At 35.2% G+C, this 25996-nt stretch overlaps 1 protein-coding gene across 1 annotated transcript in view; it reads right to left on the reverse strand.

The window, feature by feature from the left end:
• LOC149806734 (putative ATP-dependent RNA helicase DDX53) overlaps positions 1–25996 on the reverse strand; it is a 75004-nt gene that overhangs the window by 20313 nt on the left and 28695 nt on the right. The window contains exons 8-13 of the mRNA XM_089956987.1: positions 24538–24591; positions 21339–21403; positions 18474–18584; positions 13922–14063; positions 9115–9215; positions 8039–8126 (exon numbers count right to left, since the gene is read on the reverse strand). Coding sequence (XP_089813113.1) covers positions 8039–8126; positions 9115–9215; positions 13922–14063; positions 18474–18584; positions 21339–21403; positions 24538–24591 — 561 coding nt within the window. The remainder of the gene's footprint in view (positions 1–8038; positions 8127–9114; positions 9216–13921; positions 14064–18473; positions 18585–21338; positions 21404–24537; positions 24592–25996) is intronic.

Consider the following 25996-nt stretch of genomic DNA (forward strand, 5'->3'; position numbering starts at 1 on the left):
TCCCACTATAAATATGTTCAAGGGAGTCATAAAAAGAATGTTATATCTGAGGTTGAATTATACAAGTGTACATTATACATAGTATTAATATGACATATTGTTCTGGGATCCATGAACTTACCTGCTGTATAAAAGGGGCTGTGTTATACTGAGGTTTCTTAATGAGAGAGGCCACTGTAATTATTCATGTATAATTAATATCTAGGGCCTGAGCAGTTTGTTCTATGTGCAAAATCCTGACGTGGCAGTACATGATAATGTGGGTGACATAGCAGGGAAGGAATCAGCCTCTAAAACAAAAAATTTCCAATACACAGCTTGTGGTACCTGCAGTGAGGTGGTTATTGCCATTTGCACATCTGCGTCTTTACATCAGATCTTCAATGCCTGTGCTTTTTCATTTTAACATGGTTAAGAAAAGCTTTTTCGCCAGATGATCAATAATTATGTCCTTGCAGCCCATGCACCAGGCAAGTCCAGATTCATCCATTTCCAAATTTTTCCCAAAAACTCCTTACTGTTATCTTTTGTTTAACAAGCTCAATTTGAAATGATTTTTTACTGACTGGACAATTTTAGTGATGTTTATACACTTTCCACTTTCAACAAGCTTAAATTCTGTAGAAGCCATGAAATTATTTCAAAAGGTCTAGAGTGTCAGAGACATAACTCAAAACTTCAACAAAATGCAAAAAAGAAATTCCTGCATGCATAGTTAACTTTTGATATATGGTGTCTTTGTCTCTTATTACTTTCTTTCCCACTTGAATTATAGCCAGGAAAAATATTCAGATTACAACAATAGCAAAAATGGAAAAAGTCCACCAGAAATTTTAGCAAAAAAAAAGAAAATCAATTTGCTTTAAAAAAACCCAACAGAACTCCATCTAAAACTAGAATGGTTTCAACCCTTACACAGGTATATACAATCGGGATATGATACCAGAGGTCCAACTAAAAAGAGAGATGTTGCCAGGATTTTATCTAAAGGAGCAGAGCTCCCCGATTGTCACAAATATATGGGGAGTGGGGCAGGGTAGAACAAAAATTTGGGGGAGAAGGAAACGGCCATAGCTCAATATTTACCTAACACTTCAATATCCATCTCTCTTTCTTCCTGCTCCACTGTAAGAGCTCCAATGAAATCAAAATCTTTAAAAGATGTTGCCACTAGTTTTGTAATCATTATTCTGTTGACTGTTTCTGAGCTTAATCTGTTACTTATCTAAGTATGAATATTGTTCTGTGCTGAGAAGCCTCTTTTACACCATAAAGTTTGATGCGGCATATACATAATAACTTTGGCCAGCCTAAACAAGTTTGAGAACTGTTCTTTCTGTTTGTTATGTACAATTTTTGACAGCTCAAATATACTGTATTTTGGATACTTCTGCTTCCAAACATTTTTTTCACTTTAAGCTCTGCAAGTTTTATTTTCTAAAATTAGTACTTTACTGGCTATTATGCCAGATTTGCTGTTCTATAATGCTGTGTTAGGATTTAAGTCCATTAATGCCATAATCTTCTTGTTTAGACAGAGGTATATCTTTGAAGAAAAAAGTTGTCATCACTACACCTCCTAAGCAGGAAGTCACACTGATATAGGGCTTTAACTGTATGACTTCTTATGATGTCTAGTTACCTCCAAATGGAAATGGTGCTGATCCCAAATAGGGCCACCACAATTGTGATCCTGAAAATGTTGTCACTAAATCTAGAATGATGGTCATATTTACATGGGGTTTTCACCAAAAGACTTCTTGCAATATCTAGTTGGACCTAAATGAAAATGATGTCAATGTGACAGTCAGTATGGTTGCAATGGCTGCTTTCTTCAAAATCTTGCTAATACTTCTTCCCCATGGAAATATATGTTGAACTGGGGTTTTCAACAAAAGACAAGTACCATGGTAGTCATATTAGATGACCATCTACACCATGTTTTGTTTAGAATCAATTATTGTTCATAATAAGTCTTCTATGTAAAGCCAGTTTCATATAACAAGATTTTCAAGACAGTTGCCTTGATGGCCATATAGGACATTACAATGGTACCATTCTCATTTACTGTATATACTTGCTTAAAAGTTTACCTTTTCTTTTACTTAAAATTTTATTCAACATGTGTAGGGGCCATCTTATAAGTGCGACATAAAACAATGTGATAACCCAGGGGCAATATTGGGAACTCAAAATGTTTGCAGTACACAAAAATACTGTGAATTCAAATACTTTTATATATCCCTGCTATTACGCCCATTCAGAATTGCATATATGATACGTACTGTGTTTATTTGTTTGAAGATAGTATTCATCATGCATTATTTGTTATTTGGATTTTAAATTATTAAGGGTTAATTAAATACAGTAAAACCTGTTATGAGAGCCCGCCCCTTCTGCCAACAAAAAGAGGTCTCTAAAATAGGTGGTCTCTCATAGCAGACCTGTATAAAAAGATCAGATTCCATGGTCCAGTTTCATAATAATTAGTGTCTGTACAAATTTCATACTGCTGAAATTTTCTCATATGCATTTCTGTGTACATTTATCCATTGTAAATTTCCAATAATTAACGCTTGTATGCCTATTCGTTTGAACAACTACAGCAAGAATAATTAACAATAAACACATGCTTTTAAGCATACATTTAACTTTTACTTCAAATTTTGGGAATATTGAAAGAAATGTGTGAAAACTACTATACTAATCATTGTGCAAGTGCAGATAACAACTTGCATTTGTAAACTTGCTTTTCTTTAAAGGTAAAATAATTTTATAAAAAATATAAAATTAATAACGAGTACATAAGCAAACCCCATACACTAGTAAAACCCCTGAACTAAGTGCAGCAGGCCTGCAATATTCACAAGTCACTTTTATTAAAAAAAATTAAGCTGAACACATGTACTATTTCATACCCTTTCAACTTCCAGCTAATAAAGAGGACATTATTTACTGGTCAACTGATTGCATCTCATAACACCACAAGGCCCAGCAAACCTGTTGGCGGCTTTAGTTTCTTGATGTTTATTAAATTGTGAGAATATTTTATCAACCACTGCATTGTCTGCTGCTTGGTTGTGTATGCAGTTAAAGAAGAACCATATACTGGTTATTGTTTGAGCAACGATTGTATACAGAATTAATTGAAGACAATCACAAAGACGACTTACTAGTTTTACTCATGGATCAGTAATAAGTAACATTTCCAATAATGTTTATTTTGGCATAACACTTCAAGAACCTGGTGAAGCTGTTAAATTTCAGAAGATATGCCAAGACTGTATTATATTAAAATTCATATGCACTCTTCCCCAAAATGATAATAAACGTTTTACACACTATTTCTCGTAATTAAAAAAATATTGAATACAAATACATGTATTTAAAATTTCAGGAACCATACCACGATTGTATTATATTCAAATTCATATGCGATCTCTTCCCCAAAATAATAATACATTTTTTATACACTATTTCATGTACTCTGAACAAAAAATATTTTTTCATGTGCAAATGAATATACCACATTCAGTGAGCGCCACGCCATGACCGTATTATATCCAAATTCGTGTTATTGCGGGGCACGTTATGGCGAGGTCGCACTGTATATGTACTTGTTCAGTGCCAAGTAGAACCGTACATCTTTCAGTGAATGTTTCACTGTAATCACTTTTAGCATGTAAGGTAACATCGTCTTTATTTTCCCACAAGACAACCTTTGATTGAGCCACAAGTATGATACTTGCTCTGTGCCAAGTAACAAAGGGTGGTTATTTGAACTTCATGTTGCCTTGCCACACAACTGACACATTCAGTTGCAGTCTTTAATAGATTTCACAGACTGTATTATCAAAAGGTGCTACCGTATATACTCGCATATAAGCCGAAAAATGTAGGAAATAAATAAGCCCTGGAAGAAGGGGGGTCGGCTTATCTGCGGGCCAAGGTCCAAGTCTGAAATTTTTAACGCTTTTTTCCCTTGATTTCCAGTATTTATTGTTTCTGTCGATCGCCGAAGATGAGATCACATGTCTAATGATGCCACATAGCTCATAAGATTTGTGCTGTCGTGAAGTGAAACAAATATTTTTTTTCTAACTTAAGTGGTAGGATAATGAATGAAAAACATGTTTTAACGTATTGGCGTCTATTTGACAGATATCCATCCACCAGAAAATGCAGCCATATGTGTTATATGAGACACGGTGGTACATGTATATTCCATATTAGTAATCTCCAGTCAAGTATTTAACCCTCAGCTAATCAGTAATCATTAAACTCTAGGGTATCGTACAAATGCACGCTAGCTTTTTTTCAGTGTAAATATGAAAAGAATCTACGTAAAAAAAATAAAAGAATTACGATACTGAAGGTCTTAAAGGAACAGTAGCGAGAGGCTCCATAGGGGTTTGTTGCGCACACGCTTAGGAAGGGTAAATAACGGGGCAATATACGAGTCAGCGTGAATAATTGTAAAACAATATAATTTGTGGGATTTCTTTGACAGGTGTTTTAGAAGTAATCGGCAGCCACAAGTTTATATAGTACTGTTGTTTAGTTGTTTGTAAGCAAAGTGGTTTGTTAGCGGTAGAGTGTTGTACAATAGCTACCATATGCTTAATCTGTGGTAAATGCCTCGGGAATAATAGGCAGAGATCTAGCTAGGATTTTAAAACTAGGAGTCCAGGACTCCCATTTTGGTAAAAATAGGAGTCCCACCATCAAATGTTGCAGTCCCTTCTTTCTTACAGAATCAACACAAACGTGAGTGCATCTATTTTTAGAAGGAGAGGTTTTGTAATGTAATCACTCACTATAATATAGCTTCCTTACAAATAGTCCATTGACATGATCACAATTTTTTTGGTTTATTTATTTGTCTACGTCCTTGTAGTAATTTTAGGCAATTGTTAAATAGTACCTTATTTGCTGTTTTTTCCCGTATTTTCGCAAATACATGTCAGGTCAGAAAACAGATTAGACTTTAAAGCGCATCTAGCCAACTCCACAATATGTCATTGTCCCATACGTTTTCTGACCTACATAATTTGCATTTTAAAGTTAAATCTTTAATAAAATAATACCTTGGCTTTGCTTTCAATGATCTGTATATTTTTCTGAAAATAGTTGCCCGATAGTTTAGAAAACAGACAATCTAATAAACTGGTACATCGCAGACTTAGCGAAGTCCGCCATTATTTCCCGTCAGGCCTAATGGTTCACTTAGAGTTGTACACGAGGCAGTTAATAATCACTGATTCTGATCTTAAAAGAAAAGTTTGTATGTTTTATCATTAAAGGATATCATGCAGGAAATTGATAGTTGCTACCTTACTCGGAAAAGGGTTAATGGTCAATCAGCTATCAAAACATATGCTTGTGAATGGGTAAGAATTTGTCAACGTAATTGATATAAAAACTAGGCCTAGCAACTGATGTATTGATGAATACATTTTGCTACAACACTGGAACTAACCCGGCTAAGGCGAGCTGCATTTAAAAAAAAGTATGGTCAGTCAGTGTACCTCTTAAATAGCTCTTGTTCATCCATCAGAGTGATACTGAATTTTGTCAATCCAAGTCAGGACTTATTCCAAACACTAAGCTAGGCATCACACACTTTCTTACACTTGGCTACTGTCCTATCCGAACTATCAATTCTAGCAGCTTTAGCACTCTTCTGAATCTCATTACAATCTTCGTAAGTTTGCCGTTTAACCCCAAAATACTTATACAAATTACGAATGGCATTTTGTCTAAGTCTCAACATGTCTTGATTCTCGTGCACTACTTGTTCCGATACATTCGGAAATGAACACAGTAACGAAAGCTAGAATTGTTTATTTGATGTACTTTTATAAATGACCAGATGCACATCTCTGGGTCTTTCTGACTCTGAATTCAATGACTGTAAATATCAGTACATTTTCGCATCCGGCCGCCAATCAAACAAAGCCTTTGATCTTGTCGCACAGCTATTGCATCAAGTTCTTTTTGATGTACTCATATAATGGCAACATGTATGTACATAAAGGGTCTTTCAGTCACTGAATTCTGTCACTGTAAATATCAGCATAGCTAATTAATCATCACATTTTCCCACAAAGCAGGTGGCTGAAGCAGGACCTGGCAAGTCTTTGAAATTTGCCGCACACCGATAACATGCGTCCAGATACGTGTAATTAAGCGTTTCCGAGATCTCTGATAGGTGTGTTTTGTTGCACAATGCCACTGACTTTACTGATACATGCCGACTCTCAGATGTATTGTTTAATGAGATATGGTAGTGGACATGGTTTCTGCTCAAAGTTATAAACTGTCACAATACTTGAATAATGTCCACGCTGAAACCAATCATATTTTGATCAATTGAATCACACTATCGGATGACCATGATGACAATGACGCTGTATATGATGAAAGCATGCCCATAATAGAAGCTGAGTTTCGTGAACTGTTTGGCAAGTCTGATACAGAGCCAGATTTTGAAGGATTCTAAAAGTGATAGAACTTTTATAATTCATGATTTTAGAATGATGATTAATTAAATTTCCATTAAGACTTAACACTTTAGAATTGTTATTTCAACATATAAATTAGCTTTCTTACTTTCATTTTATTTAATAATGTTATTTGCCGAAATAAACGTATTCAGAACTCACTTTGTGCATCTTATGATGTACCGGTAGTCTAGAAATTATGGGTCAGCTTATACGCAGGTCATGCACTTTATAACAGTTTTACCAATTCAGTTTGCGGGGTCGGCTTATATGCGAACAGGCTTATACACGAGTATATACGGTACTTACAGACCCCAAGCTCAGCCATATGTAAACAACTGCATATAACAAGTCAAGCTGAGGAAATGGAGTTGAACGATATTTACAATGACTACATAATGACGATTTGTAACAACTAGATGATGGTGGAGGATTTCATAACTTTATCAAACAATGAGGAAAATCATTGGATTTTGTACCAGATGACATTAGACAGTGACATTTATAGGATACTGTGAATAAAAAAAATGTGCACCTAACATTCATTGTTTATTTGTAAGGTGAACTGAATTAACATATATAGAATATTGTGAATTGGATCATTGTAAACTATCTTTGTTCAAGTATGTGACCTATAAATGAACTTATGGATTTATCATAATAAATAGATATAAAATGTCAAGAATTATGGATCTCAACAGATTTAATTAGGACAAATGGTAAGTTGTCAATTTATGTGTGACATTTTCCACTCAATAATATAATTGTATTTTATGTTGGTTCTGATGATATTTTTTAACCTATCCAGTTAGCCTTGTTTATTTTGCCAAAGTACAACTATGACTCACTGAAAAGTCACCCTTTCAGATGGATCTCACCTGCAAAATAGACAAGGACTTACAGGAGGGTCAAAGAGAAAGTAGCTTTTTGTACCATTTTCCTTATGACAAACTAAACTTTGGGAAGTCGTAAGACTGACGATGGACATCAGGCAAACTCATACATTCTTCTGGTCTATGACCAGTAGAAATAAAAACCTGGTCCATGACCAGTAGAAATAAAAAGCTGGTCTATGACCAGTAGAAATAAAAACCTGGTCCATGACCAGTAGAAATAAAAACGTGGTCTATGACCAGTAGAAATAAAAACCTGGTCCATGACCAGTAGAAATAAAAACCTTGTCTATGACCAGTAGAAATAAAAACCTGGTCTATGACCAGTAGAAATAAAAACCTGGTCTATGACCAGTAGAAATAAAAACCTGGTCCATGACCAGTAGAAATAAAAACCTTGTCTATGACCAGTAGAAATAAAAACCTGGTCTATGACCAGTAGAAATAAAAACCTGGTCTATGACCAGTAGAAATAAAAACCTGGTCCATGACCAGTAGAAATAAAAACCTGGTCTATGACCAGTAGAAATAAAAACCTGGTCCATGACCAGCAGAAATAAAAACCTGGTCTATGACCAGTAGAAATAAAAACCTGGTCTATGACCAGTAGAAATAAAAACCTTTCTACATATCTATACTTACCGCTAAATCAAGAGATCCTACAAAGAGCTGTATTGGATTTTTCAGGTAGCTTTCCCCTAAGCAACGGACTGCAGGTGGCCAAGTAGCACTGATAACAAAAATGAGCTTACAGTAAGAGAAACCAAAAGTATAGTACTCTTATTATAATGATGTCCATGACAGCATAGAGTATACTACCTTATAATGAAGTACACAATACAGAACTCTCTTATTATAATGATGTCCATGACAGCATAGATTATACTACCTTATAATGAAGTACACAATACAGTACTCTCATTATAATGATGTCCATGACATCAAAGAGTATACTACCTTATAATGAAGTACACAATACAGTACTCTCTCATTATAACGATGTCCATGACAGCATAAGAGTATACTACCTTATAATGAAGTACACAATACAGTACTCTCTCATTATAATGATGTCCATGACAGCATAGAGTATACTACCTTACAATGAAGTACACAATACAATACTTTCTCATTATAATAATGGATTTCAGAATAACATGCTCTTTTGACACATAAAATCTATTACTATACAATCAGATGCACTTTTTTCAATAAAGAATCTATAAGATTAAGTGTACTTTTGTAAAAATAATATGATTTTGATTTAAGTGGTTTTATTTCAATATAAAATGACATGTCACATTAATTGCAGTTTTCAGATATTTTGACCTGTCAGTAGAGTAGCCTTATTTCAAACTGAACTTACTTATCTGATTAAATGTACTGTTTGAAAATAAAATGACCTGTTGGTTTAAGTGGTCTTATTTCAATATAAAATAACTTGTCTGATTAAGAGTACATTTTCAATATAAAATGACCCAAATTAAGATGTATGCTGACTTATGTCTTGGTATCTCAATTACTGTTCATTATTTTTTTATAACATATTCTGAAGAAAAAAACACATTTCTTTTAAGCATGACAACATGAATTTCTTGTTTTCTTACGTAAAACTAGTCCCTAACAAGATTTCTTCAAGATCAGGCATATTTTAAAAGACTGCTTAGGTAAATGAAAGATGATGGAAAGAAGAAATTATTACGTTTCCCATAATCTACCTTGTCATCACAGTCTGTCTATCTGGACGTATATCTAATAAAATCTTCTTTATTTCAGGCTCAAAACCCATGTCCAGCATACGATCTGCCTCATCCAGCACCTAAAAGAAATCAATCCTAAAACTGAGTTTTCTTTTATCATTAAAACAAAAAATGAACAAGTAACATGATCAGCACTCCCATCCAGTGTTTAGGAGCACTCTACATAAGCATTAGCAAGGCATGGGTGTCTTCTTATTAAGAATCAAAAGATTGTGGCATTTGGTCAAGGCATGCATCTTCAACCAAACTTACTGTGCTGAAGCCATTTTCTTTCTAGTCTGACCATGACCTTGGACTATGACACCAAAATCTATAGGTTTCTTTATTATTGTAAGTGCAAGGCAACTACAAAGTTTGGTCTACAAACTTAATCTAGAACAAAAGTTATGATGCAAAATCAATTTTTCTTCAGTTCACAATGATTTAGATCTTTGACCTTTTCACCCCAAATCCATAGACCTCTTCCTTACTTTAAGTGTGAGCCCTCCACAAGTGTTCACCAGTCAAAGTAACCTATACCTTTCAATTTATTTCTTTTAACATAAAATGAAAAGACTTCTTTCTTCAGTGTGTTTCATATAGGTCTGGGAAAATGGCCACTACCCTGGAAAAATGGGCCAATGGTGTGATCATGGTGGTCAACTTTCATTACAAAATAAAACAAGATATCAGAAGTTATGCTTTTTGTTTGATTGGTGTAGCTTTACAAGGTTTAACCTGCTTGTTCACTTGATTCATCATCTCTATGGTCATTTTAATCATAACATCCTGAGCATTGAAGAAATTGGTTATATCAACTTAGTCAAGCTTGGCTGCCTTTCTAACTGCAAATGGTGCTGTTTCATGTTTATATCATGTGATTGGAAGCACATGACATACAAAAATTGCAATAACTACAAATTCTACTTCAGTAAAAAATGTTAATAAAACACTGAAAACAGAGAAGGAAGTTACCTTAATATTTTATGTGTGTGCACATGTGTGTGTGATTTAGATGGTAAATGTAGCTTTAATAATTTTTCAGTCACATCACTATGATGTCTGCAATGTGGCAGTTTATAGTAAAGTCTAGCAATGGAGCATCATGCTGCAGACACACAGCATCGGGGCCCCGAGTGGCAGAGTGGTCTAAAGCACTCTTCGTTACGGATCACTGCCATCTCACCTCTGTCTGTGTGGGTTCGAGTCTCGGATTCAGCCAATGTGGATATGTGAGAAAGCTTGCCAGTAGCTTCTCGTATGTCGGTGGTTCTTTCCAGGCTTTTCCTGGGTTCTTCCTCCACCATTAATACTGGCCGCCATGTATAGCCTATCGCGTGCTGAAAAATGGCATTAAACCCTACAACAACAACAACAACAACAACACACAGCATCATGTCCCACCCAGATCCATTATCCTGACACCAGGCCAACTAGTCCTAACACTAACCTCCTAATGCTGAGCACCAAGCAAGGCAGATGTTAGTACCATTTTCATAAGTCTTTGAACAACTCAGCTGGGCTTTAAACCTGTGACCTATCGCATCTGAGGCAGTTACTCTAACCACTTAAGCCACCGGTGTGGTCAATAGAGGCAGATTGAGCACAGCAACCAGTGATATCAGAAATGATCACTTCTTCGATTATTTTAATTTTCAATCATTGCACAATTTAGAAATTTAATGACTGATTGGCACATCTGTATTAGAGTAAAAGTATATTTTTAAATAGCCTTTTTTTTTATTTTTCACCTCATTTAGTGCACGAAACCTCTTTTTCTTGTAGGGGTTGGTGTCTACTTTGGGGCAAAGCCTGTAATGACAAGTCCTGACTGATAGTTTTTTTTGGGAGTGCGGGATTTCCCCCCAAAGTGTAATCCACAAACTTTCGTGAAGGTATATTGTCAAAAACTGAAACGTTTGTGCACAAACCATGTTTTCCAATCAAAAAGATCACTGACCTTCTGAACCCAAAATCTATAGCTTTCTACTCTGCACTAAGTCATCGACAAACTTCAATAAGTCTGTGCTATAGAATTAAAGCTTAACCATTTTTCTTCTTTGAATCAGCGACCATGACCTTCAACTAATGACCCCAAAACCAAATGATTATTTTCTTACTCTAAGTGAAAGCCATACATAAAGTTTGCTCACAATCTGTACTGTAGAACTAATATTATTGTGCAGAAACTATATTTCTTGTTTCAGCTGCAGTGACCTTGATCTTTGACTCCTGTAACTGATAGTGTTCTTCTTATCACAAATTCAAGCTATATACAAAATACTGTTACAATAGATAGTGGAACAGATGACCAATAAAAATGTATGGAGGACATCATCTAAGAATTCAACATATTTGAAAGGATCCAATAAGTCTGGAAGCTTAAAAATCAATTAAAAACCGCATGAGTAATTACAGTAGACTGAAAGCCATTCATGCATATTGTGTATTCAATTTTCAAGCTTTATAACTTCATGAATCCTATAAAATACAAAGTTCAATTCTTCTAATCATAAATAGTTATACAAATAATAAAAAATCTCATGAAATAAGTAACAGACCTATACTGACACCATTGTTAAATACTGTCAATGCACACAAGGGTGCATGAATAAAGAAGGAGTTCCTTTCTGGTGCTATGAAGTAATAACTTCTAGTTTTCTGCTTCATAATTTAAATGGTTGTTACAAAGCTTGGTAAAAGTTTTTTTTTTTACAACCTGGTATAATGCATTTGATGGTGGCTGTATAGAAAGAAAAATTAATCTTTCCATTTTTGAATACATTTGGGACAGCATTACCCCCTTTCAAAAAAAATACTGTATGGAAGATAAAGCATATCTCCTAATAAGGGCTGTCTGAATAAAACATACATGGGACCCAGGGAAGGCACTTTTAAAGTGGGGTACTCACCCACAGATGCAATTTAGAATTTTCTTATCATTTTAATATGAACTCTATGAAATCAAAGTACCCTGGCATATCTTTTTTTTAAAACTGCCTTCCAATATCTTTAAATGGAAAAGCCCAAAGTAAATGTTGTGTAATATGAATACTATGATGCCATGTATTCTTTTTTGTTTACGTAATTTTTAACAGCGTCATAATGTTATGCAACAAAACTGATGACACACAAACATCACAAATAACAACAGTGCGACATGTCACATAAATACCATACATCATTATCAGCAACTGACAAAAGCACACAGCAAGAGCATGAATCAACTATCAATGACATGATGCAGGACACAGCAACATCATGAACAACTATTAGCAGTGACATGTAAATATTACATAGCAACACCATGAACAGTGACATGACATAAAAATTACACAGCAACATCATGAGCAACAATTTCTAGTGATATGACACACATGAAAATCACAAAACAGCATCGTGAGCAACACTACAGTTGCAGTTATGTTTAATAGGCACAGAATTCATAAAAGTTGTTGAATGATACATTTGCTCCAAGTAGCTCATGGCAGTTGTATCAATTTAATATAATGCAAACAGAGAAATTTGTGTTGTCAAATATTCAACTTTATGATCTGAAAAAAATGTCCACGTTTAATTGTGCAGATTTTAATTTACCATTATCTGATATACCCAACTTCTGAATTTCCATGAAGTTAAATTTTTTATATTTAAGTGTGAAAATTAAAACACAAATAAATTCATCCCATACACTCCAAGGTGGATTATGGCAACATAGTTATGCTTGGTGATGTATATAAGGCTTGTTATGGCAACATAGTTATTCTTGATGATGTATACTGGGTGGGTTATGGTAACACAGTTATGCTTGGTGATGTATATAAAGTGGATTATGGTAACATAGTTATGCCTTGTGATGTATATAAGGTGGGTCATGGTAACATAGTTATGTTTGGAAAAGTATATAAGGTGGGTCATGGAAACGTAGTTATGCTTTATGGTCTATATAAAGTGGATCATGGTAACATAGTTATGTTTGGTGATGTATATAAGGTGGGTCATGGTAACATAGTTATGGTTGGTGATGTATATAAGGTGGGACATGGTAATGTAGTTATGCTTGATGGTCTATATAAAGTGGCTCATGGTAACATAGTTATATTTGGTGATGTATATAAGATGGGTCATGGTAACATAGTTATGCTTGATGATGTATATAAGATGTGTATATAAGATGTGTCATGGTAATGTATATTTAATTGAAACAGTTTTCAGATACTCAGGTATCAGGTTTGGTACAAGTGACCTACCATCTATACTCACTTAAAAGTCAAGCCCAACTGAAACAACATACCATCACATAATGCTATGGCAGATAAGGGTTTGTTCTACTGATTACTCCTTGTAAACTTCATAGACCCAGATCTGCCAGCACACTATGCAACCATAGATCTGGGTAACTGCAGCTGGACTTGACTCTTAAGTTTGTACATAAAGTAGAAGTCACAATTTACACCATTAAAAGATTAGATAACATTCATATGAAGTTTCTGTCCTAAAACTATCATCTAAGATATAGATATTTCAAGTTTACCGACGTACAATTTCTATTACCGATCATGAATTCAATCTGTATTTTCATTTCTTATTCAGAAATTCAGAATTATATGCATGGAATGAACCAAGTATAATTCTCATAAGAAAGTAATAATTAAGATTAATGAAGAAAAAAAAAGAAAATTGAAGTTTAACATTCAAGTTGAATATAGTGACTTTTTTAATAGCGAGGAATTAATCAAATTAACATGTTTGGATCTAATAATAGCAGAAAACTTTTAAGACTTACGAGATAGGTGACTGATTTAACACTGACAATTTTGTTCATCACAAGATCATTGAGACGACCCGGTGTAGCCACAATTATCTCAACTCCTTTTGTTACTACATTAATCTGTGCTCTTCGATCTCCACCTCCATAGACACACACACTACAAAAGAAGGAACAAGAGGCTCAAGTCAGCATGAGATTACTCACCTAGCTGATATATACCTATCAAAACAAGTGAGTAAGTATGAAACCTTTCTAACGTTCAATGATTTTAATATTTTCTGAAATCATGACAGAGATACTAGATGGCAGATCACCATCATCTGCGCAATATGAAGCTGTCTTACACTGCATGGTATATTTTTCCTCCAAAATTCTATAAATTTCTAATTCCTATCGGTCTTTGTGAAGAAATCCTTTAAAGTTTTTTCAATTTTTATTCTCGCAACAATGACCAAAGTGAATGTTATTTGTGCAAATTTAAAGGTTTTAGGCCTGACTATTTTCCATCAAATCTGGTTCAATTCTGTTCAGCAGTTGGTGATGAGAAGTTACCCCAAGTGTTGCTTTCAATGGTTAGTAATGGCATTTCAACATCATTTGTACAAACTTGAAACCTGTTCTTAGCAGGATGCAGTTGGTCAGATTTAATCAAATTCCCACTCCAGTTCTTTTTAGTTACTCAAACGTTTTTGAGCACCATTAAACAATTTAAACCCCTTCATGTCAAGATGCTTTTTTTTGTTAATATGGTCAAATTCTGTTCAGTGCCTTGAAAGTAGTGGTTTATAGACATTTCTGTATTTAGTAATGGCAGCCATACGATAATGGATCAGCATAATCTTGTACAACTCCGAGAGGTCTTCATGCCAGCATGCGGTAAAATTTGGTTAAGTTGTTTTCAAATGCTTCTGTAAAGAAGTCATTTAAAGGTTTTTAATATTCACAAAGGGCAGCCATATTTGATTGCGGATCAGCATAATTTGCTCAAAACTGAAGCTCTTCATGCCAGGATCTTTCAACTCTGATCCAATTCTCTCAAGTGATTCTTGAGAAGTTGCTTTTTCTTTTTTGCCCTTTTCAAAAAATCAATGGTGATCATATATAAGGGTGGATTGGCATCATTTGTATGAAAGCCCTTTGTGCCACATTGCTTTTTCTTAAATTTGGTCAAATTCCAATGAGTTGTTTTTGTGACAAAAGTTGTTTTAATGTTTTTATATTTGACACCATTTTATTAGGACCAACAAGATATCATAAGAAGTCTTTTAGCAAAATTTACATAATGATACGACCATCCAAGCAGAAGTAACAATAACAAAACTTTCAAGATGGCTAGTGTGACAGCCATTTTTCTGACATTCAAGAGGCACTATTTTAATTTACGATCAACTGGACATCATATGAAGTCTTTAGTGAAAACCCCATATCAATGTCTTTTCATGCAGAAGAAAGGATGACAACAATTTTTGAGACAGCTGCCATGGTAGCCATACTGGATGTCTGATGGGTACCATTTTAAGTTAGGACCAACCAGGTCTTATAGTGATCATGCTGATAAGACTATACATTATGGAGAAGTAGCAATAACAAGATATTCAAGATGGCCATTGTGGTGGCTATAGTGGATGTCCGAGCAGTACCATTTTCCTTTGACACCAACTATACCATAAGATGACTATATGTACAAAGTTTCATGGCAATGTTCCCAGTAATTTAAGAGGAGTAGCAATATTAAATTTGTGCTGATAGATGGATGACAGACAACAGAAAACAGGCTATCCAATAAATTATTCTATCACAAGTAGTGCTAAAAAGGGGTGGGCAATATTTAATTTCAGACAATCAACAGATTGGGTTCAAGGTATTGGACCACCAATTATTTTACAGCCAGACAACCAGCCTACTGAGGGGGAATAAAAAATAAAGTACTAAATATTTTGAGATGCATCCATTGGTTAGTAAATGGAATTAAAGACTTTTGCATTCTTGAAATCATAAACTTCAATCGAAGTACATTAGCTGGTAACAAACTATTTCCTGTTATTTGGATATCTTCTGTTTAATTTCCTTCGATGAAATAGCATAAACTCTTTGTAACAGACTGTCGCTTGGTGCAAAACAGGGGGATCCACCAGTTTAACAGCATGAGGCTAAATATTGCAGCAGAACACATTTTTCAAGGCTGAAGAGAAACAGTTGGTTTGTATGCAAATCCAATGCAGAAATTATTTATTTCTCAACATAGTTACAATAAGTCCCATGGGAAATTAATTAGTGGTCCTATCACTAAAGAAAATCAAATAATAATACACAACTATTCATCTTTTTTGAGGTTATATGATGAATTGTCCACCTGTGCTTAGGAACAGGATTGGAATGAAAATCACAAACTGATTATCAAAAGGTGTATCATCAATTATATTCTGATGATCATTTATCCCTACAGTAATAGACCTGCCAACCCTTACGAAAATGACCCTTAAAATCTGGACTAGGAAATAAAAGAAAAACTATGGAAATATGAATGTTGCAGTAAAATCCTGATAACTGGCTCATCAGTGTTTGATTTGGATCCAGGCTTCAAATAAGTTTTAGTGGAATTAGAGAACCAGAATAACTTTATAGTAGTACCTCGCACACTTTAAACTGCATATATTATTCCATGAGAAGTGACTGCAGGATCAAACGGTTATTTAGAGAATTTTTAAAATAAATGGCATCCAGCTATTGATACTGGCTAAAAACGAAAGGAACAATTAAGTCTCTTTAAAAAGTTTGAATAATCAGTACAGAAGAATAAAAAGGAATATTCAGATTGTTCTGAATATAAGCAGGAAGGGGCACAATTATGTTTATTGGACAACACTTGTCAATTTAAGTATGTCACATGGCTGGCAATACGACTGCCATCATGTGAAATGAAGAAAAAATATTCCAAGAATTACATAAAGTTGAGAAATAGCACAAGTCATCAAGCTGCATAGGGTTTGGAACTGAAGTCTGTGCAGCTGTGCTAGAGGTAAATAAGGTGTATGTGTACTTTACAAATTTTTTAGATGAAAATAATGTTTACAGTCGATGTATCAGTTTGGAATACCAAACTTTTTAAATACAATTTTTCCAACTTGACAATAGCAGTACATGATATTTTGTTGCACCTTACTGAAAATTTGTCAAACTTAAGGGAAAAAAATCAGCTGCCTTACTGAGACAATCTTGTTAGGGTTGGCAGGTCTGCAGTAACTTCATACTGCTTTTTTATGCTCTCCCATAAACTAACATTTGGACCTTGTTGTAAGCTCTGACCTTCAGTATCTAATGGACTAAGTGCCAACTAAATTTACAGCAGTCAACTGGACATGGATGCAAAAAGTCATGTCATGGCATATAAAAAGACTGTAATAAAATTCAAGTATTCATTTTCACTTTTACAGCATATCTGGAGTATAACCTCAGATAAAACATAAATTAGACATTTGCGGGGTGTATAGGCTGGATGACGAACATCGAGTTACTTCAAATAATAGGCTTATGAAACTTCAGAATGATAAACAGTTTTTTTATTTCAAAATCATTTATCACCTTTATGACTTACTACTGTGATAGTCAATATATTGTTAAACTACTGACGCATGTTACATTACCCAAGAGCTATAGCCATGGGTCACATATGTGGATGAACAATTTTTATTTTAACCTTAAAATGATGACACTTTTTGTTTTTTATACTACAGAAACTGCCAGAGGACAAACAAAGTCATTTTGTTCTGAGTCACAAAACTTTTCTGAACCCAAGTTTTATTCTCCACCCCACCCCCCAACTTCAGCCTCTCTATAAAATGTGTTGTGTGGTGGATACATACTCATTACGTAACTTAAACAATTTACCTTTTGCAAACACTAACAAGATGACCTCGATTTTAAAACAATTTGATAATTTAGCAGCAACCTAAAAGATGACACCCTTGTTTTTATGCTCTATAACTGTATAATAACTGGCTATTTTTCCTTTCATTTGACTGGTCCTGCCAAAAAGTGTCAGGAACCAATAAATTACAGTTGGTAACCAATTATTTCATTGATGGGGGTTGGCATATATAATATTAAATGTCACATGCTTGAGGTTCTACCAATGACTTCTCATCATCTGTGTTGATATCAGATATGAGGATCCAACCCTAGGATCAGAATTTGAAGGCAGGAATAATACTTTTTGCTTGTTCTTGCCAAAATATTCTGATCCTGAAAGTATCATTTTCTGATAAGGATCATTTCTTGTGTATAACCATAAAACAGTATTTTCTACATTAGTGCATGAAAACTTTAGCATGCAACAAAATCTTTGTTGCAAACAAACTTTTGTTAATAAGCAAATAAAGTCATTTTTTAAAAGTCAGAACTGCTAAAGGACTACAGAAAAACAAGACAATCATAAGAAGAGTAATGCCTTCCATACTGTGACCAAATGCACTAATGATGAAAATGTGTCTCAAGTATAGCTTTTTCACATGGGCAAACCGTCTCACTAAAAGACAAACGGACACAAATATATGACTGTACAACTCACCTTTTGATTCCTTTGTAATTAAATTTCTTCACCTCCATCTCGATCTGCTGTGCAAGCTCCCTTGTTGGTGAGAGAACCAGAACATTTGGACCACCTCTCTCTTCACGTGGTCTACAAGATCACATAGAAGCAAAGATTTACTTTGTACACATTTTAAAAGACAGCAAAATAGGAAGCCTAAGCTCGAGAATACTCACCTAGCTGATATCTGTCTAATTACCAAATGCAAGAGCAGTTAAATAGCTCAGACTAGAGTGGTCTCCATTTCGATATAGGGACTGTCAATAAATCCTATTAATTGTTAGTTACCACTGGTGCAGATGTTTATGCACCTCCATAAACAGAACTGTGCTAAGGAGCTGAGAAAATGTGTCCAACTTAGACAAATCTGACGAGTATTAACAAAGAAACATCTTACTCTAAAAGATTGGTTTCTTCTTCAAACATGTACCCCAATGATAATAATCTAAAAGAACAAGTAAAAGAAAGGAGTTTTGTGGCCTTATCAAGGAGTTAGCAATTACTCCAGACTCTTAACATACATGAAGTATCTTCAAAGTTTCAAACAAGATACTTGCAGTGGGTTTATGCATAGATGCAGGTTAGAGAAAACATTTCAGTCCCACAAATCCATGGGAAGAGTAAGCTGTGTATAATGATGCTGCTGAAAGTCCTGGAAATGTAGTGCTGCTAGTATAGGTCTCATCAGGTCAAATCAAGCCCTGTTGTGTGAACACTACATACTTGCCCATGCAAATATGGACGCTGTATTAGTCTTGAAGTTCTGTCAGGTTTGAAATACAAAGGTGACAATATTAGGGACCGCTTGGTGGCAATCAAGTTTGAGATTATAAAACAAAATGAAATAAATAAGTTTTGTGCAGCTGGGATGGGTACAAGTTGCCAGAGGGGCAGGCAGAAACTATCATACTGGGATTTGTCTTTGTTGATAAAACATCTACTAATGGTCCAGATGGGGCCAAAAAAAGTCATATATGTTTGCTGCAGTGAGAGTGAAACACTGCTGACAATACCAAAGTCCTTGATTTTGCATTTCATAGTCAATTAGTAGTTTGGTATGGTCAGCATTATAAAATTTATACAGATATAACATGATTGTCTTCAGCCAGAAAGAGCACGCTTCCAAGCATGAACAGATGCAGTAATTGATAATTGACAAGAATTGGTGTCATTCCCTCTATCAAATGGGAGACCACTCTTGTCTAACATTCACACTGGCAAACAGATGACATTGTAGCATTTCAGTGGCCAAAATACATGTCAAACATATTTGTATGCCTGAGAGGGAAGGGTCTGTCCATATGTATTATGACTGGGTAACATTTAAAGGAAAGACCTTATTGCCAGAATGCTGTCATACTTGGTCTAATTCTATTCAAAAGATCATAGAAAGGCCATCATACTACAAAACTCTCTGTAGCACTTAGTTAAAATTGGTGCTATGGTTTTTAAAAAGAAGCTGAAAACAGCAACTGATGGACAACACAGGATACAAAGCCACACCATAAGCTAGTTAAACCTTAAGGCCAGGTGAGTTAAAAGTTCCAATTAGGTTGATGTCATGTACAGTAAACATAATTTATGCACATATTGCATTCATCAGAAACCTCATGCATGCCAAATTTCCATGACTCAAATCTATCCATGCATCAATGGAGAGCCAAATCATCATCTTCATCTTGGTAGAACACAAAAAAAAAATTGCAATTCCTGCTTGGGAATCCATGATTCATATTTTGCGTACATATGTGAATGGCAAATAGTCTGCTTGGGCGTTAACATTATGCAAGACATTGGTAAGTCAAATACACATAAAAAGGGATAGTCCACTATGACCTTAATTTTCTTGATTAATCTGACGTCACTTATTGAGCCTGATGGAACATCATACCATGTTCCCACTCAATAAACTGGTGTACACAGGAGTTCAGTTTATGAGCATGATTCCAATAATTTAATCCTGTAAAACCTCCAAAGACAGAAACCTCAGTAAACCAAAACAAACTTGAAACTGAATAATGCTTCTAGCCTGGAAATTTTTCCTTTAAATTTTAATCAATTTGAACTCATGAAACCAAAACCCATCTACCAATAAAACCTTAAGAAATTTGGCTCTTAAATATCAGTTTTACATGAAAGAGATCTACATTATGCCAAACCTGAGCATGTGGATAGCCAATGTTCTTTCCACAACCTAAAGCCAAACAAAGAAAAATAAAACCCACCACAGACATGCACACAGATACAACCAAGATCTGATCATCAAATATATTAATTTTAAACAGTGATGTTTTACCAGAATATAAAAACATTTACTTGTATGCAAAATGATAATTAATCAATCTTAATTTAGTCAACATCACTAAAACACTTTAAAAACAATTTTATTTGCTCCAAAAGGAAGTTCAGTTTTAGAAGTCTTTACTATACACCAATCCCTTGCTTTAGCATGCCTGGATAACACACAATCCCGTTTATAATGCAGAGACAGGTGTCAATCCCATTTGCCAAACATGATATATGACAAGTGTGCCTAAGTTTGGAATCAACGTTGTGAAATCATTAACTTCTGATAAGAAATCTTATATTTTGATCACAGTGAGTATTTTTTATCCAAATCAAATCACGAAAGTAGTGTACATCTGTGATAATAGAGCCCTTTGATGCAACATCCAGGACCCAAAACATTTTGTGTTCAATCTACCAAATTATGATCACCATCTCAATGGTGTAGACTCATCTCAAATGACAGACAGATGGATACATAGGACAAATTGTAATTTATCTGCAATGGTACAGACATAATGATGAGAAATAATTCATGCATATCATTGCATTACTTACACTGGTTGACCATCAATGTGAATAAAAGCAGGCAGAAGGAAGGCCAACGTCTTACCCGTTCCTGTCTGTGAATAAAAAGAGAAAACATGTTCCAAACTGTTCAGTGTATTTGTGGCATTAACAACGTTAAGATGGCAAAGCTATTTTTATTTGAACTTGTTGTTGTTGTTGTTGTTGTTCTAGGGTTTAACGCCATTTTTCAGCACAAGATAGGCTATACATGGCGGCCAGTATAACTGGTGGAGGAAGAACCCTGGAAAACCCAGGGAAGAACCACCGACCCACGAGAAGCTACTGGCAGGCTTTCCCACGTTAGCCGAGCCTTGGACTCGAACTCACGCAGACAGAGGTGAGATGGCAGTGATCCGGAACGGTGAGCGCTTTAGACCACTCGGCCACTCGGGGCCCCTATTTGAACTTGTAAGATAGGAACTCATCAGGTACTAACTTTACACATTAATAGTAATATATTAGGAAAGTTTCAGTTAAATACAGCAACTGACTTGTATGGTTCTTTCAAAACCTTTAATACAGCAACTTAACATTGCCAACGTCAACGTCAGCACAATCAGAAAAAGGATACACATTTTCTCTCATTCCTTTACATGTGAAAATTTGCTCATCTCAGAAAATCCTATCTCACATTAGTGCACTCAGTGACATTTTACATGAAGTCATTTTGCTTATCATGTCATGAATGACTACACTGTTTCTTGCATGTTAAGTCTCAAAACATCAATTTTGCCAGCCTATAAACATGTCTGCAACAGAATCTTCAATGTAAACTCAAATTGGTAAGCTTTTTCAACCCACTTAAAACTCTCAGAAAATATTATTTCTGAAGATATATAAAAACCAATACCACTAGCTTTATTTCCCAAGACTATTTCATGCAGAGAAATGAGAGATAAATAATTCATAACATGTATTGGTGTCTGAAATGGAAATCCTACCCAAGGGTCAGACTTGGTAAGCAGAAATGTGGTTCTGCAAACTCTGGTTCTTGTCTACAAAGTCTGATCCATGGGTGGGATTTCCATATCTGACTTGCCTATCCTAATTTTAAAACCAGTGCAAAAGGAAACATATTGTTGGGGGTGCCTAGGGAAAAAGGTAAAATTACAGTTTCAATCTAGTAACCCAAGTTATGGATATGAATGGAATGAGGGAAAAGTTCATGCAAGCAAGATTTGCTAACTTTCGATTGGATATTTCAATATAAAATTCTAGGGGCAGCCAGAGGAAATTGGAAAATGGAAATTAATATAGCAGATTCATAACTAATTACTGGAGTATTGAAATTACTTTTGCCCAATGTGAACAGTACCCTTCAATATGAATATACCCACACAGTTTCATGAGTGTATATAGAAGAAAAGCTGAGGAAATATAAAAACTAGCCATGATCACTTGAGTGTGGAAATAAGTCACTGTGACCCTCTAAATCAAATTCAACTAATCAATTTTCATGACTATATGCAAAACGGTGCCAGAGAAACTGGGCTAATTGAAAACAAATTTAACACTGATGTCAATAAAAACAATGACAGATTATGTTCTGCCCATGTATAGCAAGTGAGACAAGTAATTCCACTGGACAATAATGGATTATGTCTTGACAATGCATAGCAAGTGAGACAAGTAATTACACTGGACAATGATGGATTATGTCTTGACAATGCATAGCAAGTGAGACAAGTAATTCCACTGGACAATGATGGATTATGTCTTGACAATGCATAGCAAGTGAGACGAGTAATTCCACTGGACAATGATGTATTATGTCTTGACAATGCATAGCAAGTGAGACAAGTAATTCCACTGGACAATGATGGACTAAGTCTTGCCTATACACAGTACATGAGACAAGTAATTATACTGGAAAATGATGGATTATGTCTTGACAATGCATAGCAAGCGAGACAAGTAATTCCACTGGACAATGATGGATTATGTCTTGACAATGAATAGCAAGTGAGACAAGTAATTCCACTGGACAATGATGGATTATGTCTTGACAATGCATAGCAAGTGAGACAAGTAATTCCACTGGACAATGATGGATTATGTCTTGACAATGCATAGCAAGTGAGACAAGTAATTCCACTGGACAATGATTGATTATAACTTGACAATGCATAGCAGATGACACAAGTAATTCCACTGGACAATGATGGACTAAGTCTTGCCTTTGCATAGCAGGTGTCACAGCAAGTCATTGTTTATCCATATCACTGGGTCAAATTTTAAATGTCTAAATAATTCCTTGTATATAATACACAACAAGCTGTATCTACTAGCAATGAATGCATCACAAACAGCTCTGCTTACTGCAATTTGCTTGGAAGGGTCTTAAACAGACGAAAGTTTTTGTAAACAATGCTTGGCAGGGTCTTAAACAAAGGAACTTGTTTCTGGAAACATTATTCGAAGAGTGGGTATTTAAGGGGCAGTAACTCATGTATGATAATGTGTACCTAACTGATTCAAAACCTCATTAAAATAGAGCTGCATACCAAATCTGGTTGAAAGTAATCAAGTCTTGGTAGAGTAACACAGCAGAACCAAAATCAGGAGGATAATGCTAGAAACCCCTCATTTTATGTTTATCAATGTAAGACTGTATGCCAAATCTGGATGAAATCTGACAGACTGTGATGCAGTTATATCGTGGAACCCAAACTCTGCAGACAATTCAGGTATCATAGTGTACACAGGGTCACAGCATAAGGGCTGTTCCAGTAAAACACCTGGGACCCAGGGAAGGCATTTCTGATGTAGGATATTCACCCATGGATGCAATTTAGAATTTTCTTAACAGTTTAATATGAATGCTATGAAATTAAAGTACCCTGGAATATATTTTTGGAAAACTGCCTTCCCTGGGTGCCATGTATATTTAAATGGAACAGACCATAGCTTTACGGGCCTTTCACCAGGTGATCTAAACCTTTAACATAGGATTTTAACAAAATGACCATTGTTGATGCTGCCATTAGAAAAGTAATACCCATTCATTGCTATTCATAAGCATGACCAATATGCAACATTTATGTTTTGCTGGGCAGGCATTAGTTTTTGTGTACTTGTAAACAGTTCACTGAACTACAAGGGCTTCACTACTAGATCACAAATACCATCATTACCAATTTTCCTTTGCACAAATACACCAATACAAATATTATCTACATGTACATACCTGTGCTATACCAATTAAATCTCTTCCTTGCAGAAGAACTGGCCAAGACTGGCACTAAAATAAAACAAAAATTATAAACAACTTGAATATTGCTTACCTACACAATTGACACATATCAGCAAATTGTGAATGCAAATTCATGTATGTAGTGAAAGTGCAGAAAAAGAATGAATAGCTTGAACATATAATTCCTAAATTGTTGATTGATGTTTGCATCATTTTATCTTCTTTCCTAGATTAAAATATAGGTGCAGATTTTCTTATAAAAAAAGGACAAGTAATTTATACATGCAATATTCTCTCCTGGATTATTCCCTGCTCTTGCAGACTAGTCTGGATTCATAACTCAGAAACTGTTTATAATATCACTCCACACACTTATTATAAAGGGAGTTAATCTGTAAAGTCAGTATGGATTACTAGGTCTCTCAATATCCAGTGGGAACTCAAACCCGGAGTCATAACTTAGAAACCACTGAGATCCCATCCAAGACAGCTGCACTGCTTCAGGGGATAGGGCATTGGACTTATGACCAGAATACTCAGTTCTCATCATCTAATCAACTTGGATTCTCTTTACAGTGTATCAAAGATCTTGTTGATACAATCTCAAATACCAAATCGGATCAACAGTGTAATGAATCTGACAGTTGAGTTTCTTATTTAATGTAAAGGAAAACCATAAGGATCCCAACACTCCCTCCCCAATACCAGGAACGGTATATTATATACCCACCCCATGCTTTATAGTCCTCTATGCAATACCAGGGCATGGTTGACTCTGGATTACTGACTTACCAAAAACTTTGGCCAAGGTGTGCAGTCTTGTACTAAACTTGATCTGCCAAAACCATTATTTTTATTGGACCTACCATGACCCTGACATCTGACCGTATGATCCCCAAATCTAAAAGTTCAGTAATATTGAAATACAAACCATTCACAAAGTTTGGTCAAGAAAATTACTCCAGATCAAAATTTTGCAAAACTATTGTATAGTGGAGCCACAATGACAATGAACTTTGATATTTGTGATCCTGACATTAAAAGACTTCTTCCTTAAGTGCAAGCCCTCCAATGTATGTGGTCTAGAGTTACAGTCCTTAGGCAAAGTGTTTTCTTCTTCAGTCCCAATAACCTTTACCACTAACCCTAAAACTCAACAGCCATCTTTCTTACCCAACATGCAAATCATCCTCAAAGTTTGGAAAAGTAAGTGCTCATTGAGAACTGACAAATCTGTGTAGAGAAACCAGCAGCCATTTTTGTCTTCCAGTGGCCTTGACCTTTGACCTTCTGACCCAAAATCTATCTGTCTTTAATAATCCTAAGTGCAGTTCATCTACAAAGTTGGCAACTGAGATTGTGGAGAATTCAACATAATGTCCTGAAAATTAAACTGACACTAGAAGGATGGACTGACAACTTCATAACATCCTTATGGTGGGCATATAAAATC

This window comes from Sinohyriopsis cumingii, chromosome 1 (genome assembly GCF_028554795.1).
Source record: "Sinohyriopsis cumingii isolate HCF-2022 chromosome 1, ASM2855479v2, whole genome shotgun sequence".
In the NCBI taxonomy this organism is placed as follows: domain Eukaryota; kingdom Metazoa; phylum Mollusca; class Bivalvia; order Unionida; family Unionidae; genus Sinohyriopsis; species Sinohyriopsis cumingii.